Source organism: Uloborus diversus, chromosome 1, assembly GCF_026930045.1.
Source record: "Uloborus diversus isolate 005 chromosome 1, Udiv.v.3.1, whole genome shotgun sequence".
NCBI classification, from domain to species: Eukaryota; Metazoa; Arthropoda; class Arachnida; order Araneae; family Uloboridae; genus Uloborus; species Uloborus diversus.
The window spans coordinates 227,841,709-227,852,665 of NC_072731.1; the positions used below are offsets into that span (position 1 = coordinate 227,841,709).

General features: G+C 30.9%; 1 protein-coding gene across 1 annotated transcript; it reads right to left on the bottom strand.

Annotated features, from left to right (window-relative positions):
- Window positions 1-569: 569 nt before the first annotated feature.
- LOC129219064 (methionine-R-sulfoxide reductase B1-A-like) lies at window positions 570-9,235 on the bottom strand. The gene is made up of 4 exons (XM_054853386.1): window positions 9,118-9,235; window positions 8,922-8,982; window positions 8,526-8,677; window positions 570-647 (listed from the first exon to the last, which is right to left on the bottom strand). Exons 2-4 carry the CDS (start codon window positions 8,974-8,976, stop codon window positions 570-572), a joined length of 285 nt encoding a protein of 94 aa, XP_054709361.1. The 5' UTR covers window positions 8,977-8,982; window positions 9,118-9,235.
- Between the last annotated feature and the right edge of the window lie 1,722 nt (window positions 9,236-10,957).

The following is a 10,957-nucleotide window of genomic DNA, read 5'->3' on the forward strand; positions in this document are numbered from 1 at the left end:
TAATGTAATTTGTATTTGCAATAAGCTCTTTCTTGTTTACTTTACCAAGTATTATTTCAGAATATAAAACCTGATATGCATGCTGCATTATAAAAGAATAGGTAGACAGTTTCTAATTCTAATTGCAATATACCTCATAGTAAACAGATTTCACTCACCCTTTCGAACAAGGTTTTCTAAAGATACAAATAAGGTTTGATTAAAAAGAAGGTATACTGTTGTCACTTATGCAGCCAGAATTATCCTTGGGAGGTAGGATTGGGGCAGAGCAATCCTTACTGGTATAAAAATGCCTTACTTTGATCGAAAATGTAAGGTAAAACTAAAGTTTGTAAGGGAAACCCTCCCCTCTCCTCAGATAAAGATTTAGAATTTTTAAAACCCCTCCCTTTATGAAAATCTGGACACGGGCCTGACAAGATAGATAAATAAACTTCAAGTAAGAGAAAGTGGACAGTCAGATTTATAACCAAATTAATCGAATAAATGTTAACAAAAATACTGAAAAATTAGAAAAGAAAATCAAACATACTCTGAAATGAAACAAATTTGAGAGACTCCGAGAATATTCAGAATCTGGATTTTCCATTGGGACCATCACCTACAAATTCATGCCCCAGTCCAAGACCACATTTTCCACATGATACCTATAAAACAATGCAGAATAAGTGAGACTGATTTCACAAAATTACAAGCAGTGATATTCCCACCAATTTTTCTGAGGATATACTCCCAGTAATCTATTATACACAATATGTGTATGCGATCATGTATATAATATGTCCAGAAATTCTTGAGGGTACAATCCAAGGGTGATAGAGTTCCTTGTTTTCCAGGGTGAAGAAAAAAAACTAGCAAAATTAAAATTTTATACTGGTAAAATTAAAGTTTCTGCTATAAAATGTGCTTTGCTTCCTAAATACTTTCTTTTAATTCCGAAAGAAGCAAGTTGGTTTATTAAGTGTTAAGAAATATGAAGAAATGAGGTTACTTGTGAAAACATCCAGTTAACATAAATACTCGATTTTTGATTTAGGAAATTTAAAAAGGTGATGATAGAATCTGAATTATAAATGAAAATTTTTGAAGCTTGATGGTATATGCCATATATCTAAAAAATGTTTGAGAGTATAAGGTGTGTATGGAGTAGTAGCTAAGTCACCCAGCTTTGCACGGACCACCTCAAAAATGAAAGTTATGTCGAGTGATGCATGTTCAACAATCCGGCTTGAACAAAAAAAAAAAGGCAGTAAAATTTTGCGGCAGATTTCAGCAAAATAACCAAAAAGTAAACATTTTAAATCTTCCAATCACAGGAGAAACACAAAACCCAGAATTTTATTTGTTCATATTCAAGACAAAAAATGGCAACAGATCTTTCGTTTCAATTATTTTCTTCAAGCTATAAATTTTACTAAAAGCATTATTGCTGAAAGTTGAGATGAAGCACTGAATAACAATTTGAATGGAGGAAAGCTTTTGAAAAATAGGGATTTTATGTCAATCTAAGTGTCATAATTAATAGTTTTTAATTCATATTTCCGCTAATTATTATTAGAGGATTATGTTAAATAGCCAAACATAAACATGGGAAGATTACGAATCCATGGATACCTGGTTCGATGGTCAGGTCACTGTCGTTTGGGAGAAGAAACTTGGACATAGATGACTACATAGATACATAGGTGCATACATAGATACATACCCTCAGTTTTTAATTATATAAGACACCCTATGGGAACCCTTGATTACAAGAAATAATCACCTTAATTTTACTGCCAGCAAAAAGAAGTAAATATCGTTTAAAGAAAATATCTTTTTGTAAAACACACGCACACAAGATATTAATTTACATGATACATAAAAATCATTGCACATATAACTATGCAACAACCAATAATTTAATAATTATTAAGATTTAGTCACAATCAATAAATGAAACTAATTTTCAGAATTAAAAAAAAAAGATCATTCAGCCATTTACCAAAATAATTTTTATAGTTTAAAATGCAAAAAAATATTGGAAGGATTTTTACAACCTACTAATATTTTAAGCATTGAACTCTGAGACACAGCAAACAATTTGTCTACAAACTATGTGCCCAAAAAATAGGTTTTTCACTGATGCAAGTTGGGAATTGTGAAAAGTCAATTTAAATACTATAAGATGCTTTTCAAATTTTTATTAACGGTACTCAAGTTTTATTGCTATAGCATTGATAAGGCTTCAAATATTTAATAATTAACTTACATCGTATGACTGGCAAAAGCTAGAAATAACGGAAAAAATCTCTAGTTAAATAATTTGCAACAGTTCCTGGTTGTTTAAAATCAAAAAAATTCCCTGATTTCCGTTTTTTGTTGCCATCCTAAACGTCTTTCATTAACTTTTTGAATCAATTTTATCTTCTAAAATCAACAGAAATTTAAGACCAAAAGGGAAAAATTACAATAATTTTTTTGAGTATTGGTTTGAATGAACTGGGATGCAAATGGATTAAAATTTTCGAGTGTGGGTAGCAAAATGACAAGCATACCAAGTCTTCACCTACACAAAATGAAACATAAAAAAATGTTGAAAATAATGATAAACATAAAATTATTGATGTCCAAATAGTAGAATCACTAAGTTTTCCATAATGAGTAGATTTTATAGAAATTGATGCAATCGGATTTTGGAAGGCATAAAAATGTGAGACAGCAGCCGGAGTGATAGTGGGCTCGAGTAAAATTTTCTGAAGCCCGTGTGAAGTTTTCAGAAACTATGAGGAAGCTCTTATTTTTTTTTGCGAATTTCAAAGCAATTGCTGATTTGCTTTAAAAACCATGATACGGTTGAGTTAACATTTTGATACTATATGGAATTTCCATTAATATTATAATTTTTCTGAAAAAATATTAAGTGATTCCTTTCATTTTGCATTTTTTATAAGCTGAAAAAGAAATCTATTATTTTGCCAATAGGCTTCTTGGGTTTAAATTACTCTTCTGGGTATATAAAAAAAAATTTTAAAGTTAATTATTGATTACATCAAAGAAGAATTAAGGGAAGAATTGCAATATTATGCTCCCTTAAATCTGAAATCAGGGAGTTAAATATATTCTGCCACTCTTGCCTCTGACTCCAGTATCATTTCTTCAGCACACAAAACTTTTTTAAATTCAAATATACTTTGTGAATTTTGTGTTCTTTTTAAATAACTCAAAACATTTCTTTATGTAATAGAGAAGCCAATTAAAAAATAATGAATGAAATAGATAATTTTATCCTTTTGGGGGGTGCCTCAGCCCCTCTAAAATCTCCTGCATAGGGCTCCTGCACTTCATTCATTAGAAATTAAGCCCTGGATGCTGCACCCAGGACAGGACGCTTTTATGCTAACTTTCTAATAAAAGTTTCTGCTCTATCATTTTAAAGACATACTAGTGGTACCCGCACGGCTTTGCCCGTAATAGAAAATTAAAAGGTCTTTTGCTTCGCCTGTATATTTACAAATAATGTATGGTGAATTTTCTCGCCAAATGGCTTGTGCCCATGTTATGGTTCCACGTTATCATAATTTCGTAATTTACTCGTAAATCTTATAATGATTTTGTTCTTAAAATTTGAATAGAAAAAGAACCACATCGAATTTTTGAAAAATCGCTTCGAGTTGCACACCCCCATGCTACAAAGTAACTTTGTGCCAAATTTCATGAAAATCGGCCGAACGGTCTAGGCGCTATGCACGTCACAGAGATCCTGACAGACAGAGAAGCTTTCAGCTTCATTATTAATAAAGATTTCACCATTCATATCTAATCTTTTCATATGAGCACATTAACTAAAATGGATTTAATGGTACTAAAAAAAGAACATAAATCATCAGTAAAAAAAAAAAAAAAAAAAAACCCAAAAAATAGCAAAACAAACAAAAGGCATGAACTAAAATAAATTCTTGAAACTTTTTATTTTCTTTTCAGAAGTTTTACTAGGGATTATAACATTTTTTTTTCTTCTTAAAAGAAATTATTTTGTTGAAAATAATGGAGATAAAATTTTACAATAAATATGTAAATAATTTAATGACTGGAAATCCACAAAATTGCTTGGTTCAGTGACGTGTAGATTTGAGAGTTGACTGCTCTCATTTAGTAAATGGGGTTCCCCCTCCATCTTGCAAATAAAATTCAAGTACTTTTCAAGGACTTTTTAAGGACATTAAAAAGTTTCTCAAGGACTTCAACTCTAATGAAGGGTATGCAAAAAAAATCAAGATTTGCTTCAAGAATGAAGTTATTATCAATGAACCGTTCAGATTTGAAGAGCATTACATTTTGTAAGCTTAAAAATTAAAATTTTTTGAGGTAAAGATAAAAGTTTTGCATTAGTATGAAAAAGAAAATTCTGGAAGAATGTACATTTGAGTGAAGTGTTAAATATTTTGGCTTATTTAAACTTGAATTGAAAATAGTACTGTATAGGAAACTGGATGGTTGGACTAGATTTTCAGTAGAAAATATTGTATCATTGTAACAGAACCAAATCAAAACAGCTAAAAAAGAAAATTTGCTGTTCATGGAAGGGACACTTATCAGGGTTTCCGCTACGGTCGCATTTCTCGCAAAATGCGAAAATACTATTCAAATTACGAAAATGGAACAAAGCATTTTCGCTCCAATATAACAAGAAAAAGAATTGGGAAAAGTGTACAATCAGAGAGAGGAAGCGATATGGAACTTAATCGTATTTATAAATCATATCTAACATGCATAAACTATTATTAAGTTGAACAATATTTCGTCTTAATGGGCATTTTATCCCCCCAATAAATACATTATTGGGGGTTTTCAGAAAAAAAAAATTGCTCCTTCAATATCAAGAACAATTCTGAATTTTTCATTTCAAATTTTTAAAAGATATCACATAACGTGCATTTATTTCTTCGAAGATGTCAAGCCTGAATTTTAGCATTTTGCTAAAGACTTTTCCCCCAATTTTAGTTTTTTTGCTAAAGAATTTTTAAACTTGGCTTAAACGCTGACACTTATCAATTTAAAAGTTTTATCAGTGAAGCAGTTAAATAATTTGTAGCCATTATTGATACATGATCAGGGGTGTATACAAGGGGAGGCAGGCCCGTGTCCAGATTTTCATAAAAGGAGGGGTTTTAATCTTACCAGTAAGGAAGGGGGGAGAATTCAACCCCCTTACAGCTTTTAGTTTTACGACAAATTGCCGATCCCAGTATGGCGTTGATTCACATGTAAGGACTGCTGTATTCTTGAAGGATACTTCTAGCTGTACAAATTACCAAAGTATTCCTTCGTTTCACAGATTCGCTTTAATCAAACTTTGATTGCTTCTTTTTAATTAAATCTGTTTACTATGTAGTATATTGCAATGAGTATTAAAAACTCTTCACAAATTCTTTTATAATGTAGAATGTATATCAGGTTGTTATGTTCTGAAATAATGCTTAATAAACTAAACAAGAAAGAACTCTTTGCAGATGCAAATTACATAGCCAAGCACAATCACTAATGCATCTTCATAGATGTAACATGCCAAATTCACCATAAGCTCCTTACAATAAGCAATATTCTTTCTTTGCATTGGTAGATCATTCAGCAGTTAATCCGCCATACTTTTTCTGAAATATTACATCAGTTTGTAAGGCTTTAGCAGTTGTAAATCGCAAAAAACTTCAGAGAGAAAATTAAAATAAAATAAAAACGCTGAACGCAAACTTTCTCATTAAAGCAAATTTAAGTCAAATATACATTTTCTTCATTTTGCTTATTTTTTCCCCAAGGGAGGGGTTTAACCCCTAAAACCCTCCCCTTGGACACGGCGCTGAGGGGAGGGTCATGACCCCCTAAATCATTCACAACAGTATACGTCCATAATGTAAACAATTCAGTAGCATTTTCTATTCATTAATCTTTTTTGAAAGTAAGTTCCCCCCCCCCTCTTTGTTTTTTTTTGTAAATTATAATTAGTACAGAATCATTTTTTAAGAGTAAATTATGAACGATAAGATTTTATGAAATAATTGTAGTGCTTTTAGCACTAATTTTTACTACATTCATGGGGGAAAAAAAGAAAGAAATTTACAGATTGCATTTTAAAAGCTATAAAAATGCATTTTGGAAAACTTAAGTGAAGATAGGTTATTATTTATTTATTTTTACAAAATAAATAGATAAGCATATAGATGAGAAGTCGGTAGCAAACTGCATTTTAGATGAAATAGTTTTAATTATCGCAAAATCTCCGAAGTTGTGAGGATCAAATATAATTTTGCTGATAAAATTTCACTTTTACAGAAAATAACTAAAAAAAAACATGATTTCCGGCCCGTTTTAATGAAATTCCCAGTAATTTTCATTGAGATAGGCTACAATTCTGTTTTTGGAAACTTAGGCAATTTATAATCTTGTCTGCTTCTATCTTGCGAATGACCAAACATGACTACTCGAAAAATTTAAGATAGTAGATTTTTGATTTCGTTGCATAAAAGTTAGTATTATAAATAATTAAAAACCCTATAATTAAGATGAAAGTATCAGTTTTTAGCAAATTAGCACCCAAAGCAAGAAGGATAAAATAATATTCTGGAAAAAGGAAGGAATTGAAGGAAAAGTTTTTGCATTTTTCAAGGAAATATTTAGGGGAAAAAATATGGCACATTTTGCGGAATGTTCCATAGTTTGCATTGTATTGCAATAGACATCCAATTCTGCTTTTGGAAACTTAGGCACTTAAAGAATCTTGTCTACTTCCATCTTGGAAGTGACCAAATATGGGGACTGCGATTGAAAATTAAAATTTCAGTTTTTGAATTTGTAGCACAAAAATAATTATAAAATAAAAAACCTAATTAAACACCAATTTAATAGAACTGTAATAGCTTTTAGCACATTAGCATCCAATGCAATAAAAATAAGATGAACTTTTAAATACAAAATTTTTCATTTCTCAAGAAAACTATTTTAAGTAATCAAAAAAATATATTATATATATATATAAATACATACAGCACATTTTACGCTATTTTCATTAGTTTGCATTTAACACTAGAAAGACGGAGGGGCCTGTGTGGCCCCTCGCGTAGTTTGTTGTTTAATAACTCGGATAATATCTAACGGAACTTAATGGAATTTTCTGACTTTTCATTATATGACACTATTTGAATGCTTGTTTAATCATTTAATCATTCGCCTCATAGTACTGTTAATATTGATCCTTATACCTAGAAAGACGGGAGGGGCCACAGTGGCCCCTAAGCATTTTGACAATTAAAAAATTAATTTTTTTCCTTTCTCCTAATTGTTGTAGCATAAAAAAATGCCATTCACTCTAGTTTAACCTCTAACTTCCTCTTTATGCAGCCGGTTGGATATCCAAATGCGATAAACAGTACCGACTGCTTACCATCCTAACGGTGGCCGTTGCTCTTAGAAAGGAAAACTAATTCAACCTTTTGCCCAGTATAGAGAGAAAAACTAAAAATAATTATGTACTAAGTTTTTATTTAGTCATGAAAGAAGGTGTATCAGGTATGTGGACTCCCTCAATTTTTAAAAGAATTCACCCCAAAAATGGGTAGGTGCCACACTGGCCCCTTCAGTCTTTCTAGGTATACAGAAAATGTCAGTCGTTCTAGTGTTAAATAAACATCAAATTCTGTTCTGTTTTCGGAAACTTAAGCATTTAAGTATCTTGTCTGCTTCCATCTTGTGAGTGACCAATCAATGGCGTCTATGTTCACTTGTAACTGATAAGTATTGCGTTCTGATCAAAAAACGATCTTCCTTGATGTGCTTATCCTCAAACGTATGCTTCCTAAGCGATATATTAACCCTCTTAAGTTAATGCATAATTCCTATTCATCCCACGATATTTTTCTTAGGAAGAGGGGGGGGGATGGCAACGGATGTTTTTTAGGTCACCCCTTTACAAACTAGATCTGACCTTTCCTGGCTTACTCTGCTGGAATGTGAAGAATGTGCTTCACCGCACAAGAGGGGAATTCTTTCGCACAAGAGGGGAATTCTTTCGTAGAAATCATATTTTTCAAGGACTTTTCAAAATTTTCAAGGACTTTATAAGATTTTCAAGTACTTTTGGGGGCCCTTGAAAGTCAAAATGAGATTCAAGGATTTTTTAAGAATTTTTCAAGGCCGCAGGAACCCTGATTTACAAAATGATTACCATATTTTACTTATTAAATTCTAATTAAAAGAAACAACATAAAATGTTGCAACTTAGTGCAAAAGAAAAGGAGAACACAAACTTTCTTTTAGCATAATGCAGCAAAATTATTTTATTAATGCAATTTAAAGTAATTTTGGGCTTAATAGGTTACACTTCAATTTAGAACTGGAGCTGAATGAGATACATGATAAATTTTCTTATTTTTGGAAACAAGTTTTGGACATTAAAATTTCTTTCCCCAAAAGCTAAATGATCACCTAGCACAAAAAAAAAAATCTTCAACATGCAACACCCAATTGAGAGGATACGCAGATTTTGTTTTTACCTTGTATGTAAGAGAAGGCCTGAATTTCTCTTGCCTTTTCACCACACTATCCTCATGCACGGTGTCCGTAAATGCAGGCCACGGAGAAAAGTGCTCGTATTTAGTACGGCTCTCAAATAGCTCGTTTTCACATTGTGCACAAACATAAATCCCTGAAAGAATAAAAATTTATCAGTGTATACACACTCGTTGAGTTTTCTTTTGGCGGGCAGCATTTACAATCAAATCAATATTAGATACAATTTATTATATGTTTTTGACACCACATTTTTTTAAAAAGTCATAAGTATTGAAATACAAGTTTATCTGCACAGGCATTATTTGGTAGAAAAGTAATCTAACATGCTAAATAAAAGTAATCTAAGAGAATGACAAAATTGAACACTAGTACATCACCTGGTTTGAACGTATCACGATATTTTTCATCAGCAACCCAAGAGCAGAATGACATGTCTTGCTGTTAAAGAGAACTTGTAAGTAATCAACTTGAAAAAATGAATTTAAAAAAATATATCATTACACGACGCAAAGATCTTGGTTTTACACAATCTTTAAATGAAACAAAAAAAGAGAACAGGATAAAAGTATTTACGAATATAAAAACGTCAACAACTTGTAAACATTCACACGGAAGCTGAGTTTGCTTGCCACTTGTCCCTTGATTACATGATTACGCAAGAACTAATTATCGCGTTTCACGGCGCACATATTCAAATCCCGAGTGAAAAGCTGAAACTCCGCCTTACTGACGTAAACGCACCATAGGTGGCGTTCGCCGACCTCAACTATTCAACCGGTGACAAGCCAAAAACGATGTTCTATCATCTAAAGCCCTCGATCCGTCTCTTAAGTGGCGACACGCTCCATCGTCCGCCATTTTGTGTCGTTCCGCAACTTTCTCCCTATCTCAATAGTAGAAAAATACCGAGTTTCGCTCATTGAAAAGTATCTTTTTATCAACGAATGTTTGCAGGTTTTTAAGGGTAACTTATGTAACTGACAATATACGTACAAAAATGTTGAATTTTATCTTAGTAAAATGTATTTTTTATTATTAAACCGCATATTAGTAAAAATGTGTTTCGAAGGAATTTTCGATATTTTTAGGAGTAATTTCTTTTTTTTTTCCACCATAAAGACCTTCTGAGTTACAAATTACCTGAAGTGTTTTGAATATGCGATTTATTGTTAGAAATTTGATGTAGTAGAAAAGTAGTGAGCTAAATTAACTACGTTATGAATTGTTTGTAACTTGGGCAAGAGTTTGAACTTATTCATTTTTTTTTTTTTTTTTTGAATTTTACCAACACTTGCTTTTTTCTCATGACGATTTTACATTAAAAAATACCTTTCATTTAAACCAGATTTTTGAAGATACTACTAGTTCTTAAAAAATCAACAAAATCATAATAAAGTGTTTTAACCAGTTTTAAATCAATATTTAAAAAATAATATTAATTGAATCATTTGATACCAATAGGAATTCAAATAAAAGAGTGCAGATTACATCTTTGACGAACTGTTATAAATTGCAATAATGAATTTTAATAAATCAACAGACACTAGAATAAATCATATATATTTTTTTTATTGAAACATTTTCGCGTCGAAGTAATAATTAAACGAAAACAGCATTTTTCCGGACAAAAAAAAAAATAAAATAAAATAAAATAAAATAAAAAAAAAAAAAAAAAATTCATATAATTGTATAAATTGGCTTGAGTTATATGTTACTGCAATCTCAAAGAAGCTCAATTTTTTAATAAATAATTTCACATTTTTAATATCTTGAGATTTTAGCACAAAGTAGATGAATAATTAACTTGGCAACACACTGAAACTCATGCCTATGACACAATTAAAAGCAAAACTATGTTTTCTTAAAACAATTTTGTTACAGTTATTGAGACATTTTGAAACTAACTAAACAATAGAAAATTTACACTAGAAGTAAATAAAAATAATTAGCATATTTAAATTCTGACGGCTTTGTTCTCTTAAACTCAGAACTATCAGTTTTAAAACCAGAGCAAATATTTTACTGCTGCTAGCAATTTATTAGGTGCCGTTACATAGTTAAGCTTTACAATATTTGAAGGTACTATATATGATTTTAGTGAATATCCTTATCATACCATAAAAATCAACATACTATCAGACATTTTCATGAAAAGTAAAAAATATTACGATTTCAACAATAATTTCAAAAAGTATCTGAAATTGCACAGAATTGAATTGAAAAACAGAAGATATCTGTATTTGCAACAGTATTTCACTATTAGTGGAAAAGTGTTTGAAATTTGAAATGATGTTACACACAAACTATTTTTTACGTTAAGCAATGTGCGAAAAGTACATGATACATACATGGAGTAGGTAGATGTATTAAAATTAATTTGAAATACCAAATAGATGTCAGTTCTTTATGATAA

What these genes read in the sequence shown, in the direction of transcription:
- LOC129219064 (XM_054853386.1), bottom strand. Translation starts at nt 8,976, where the DNA reads ATGTCATTCTGCTCTTGGGTTGCTGATGAAAAATATCGTGATACGTTC. An exon ending in TCGTGATACGTTCAAACCAG is followed by an intron (nt 8,678 to 8,921) that starts GTGATGTACTAG and finishes TTATTCTTTCAG; the next exon opens with GGATTTATGTTTGTGCACAA. An exon ending in GGCCTTCTCTTACATACAAG is followed by an intron (nt 648 to 8,525) that starts GTAAAAACAAAA and finishes ATTGTTTTATAG; the next exon opens with GTATCATGTGGAAAATGTGG.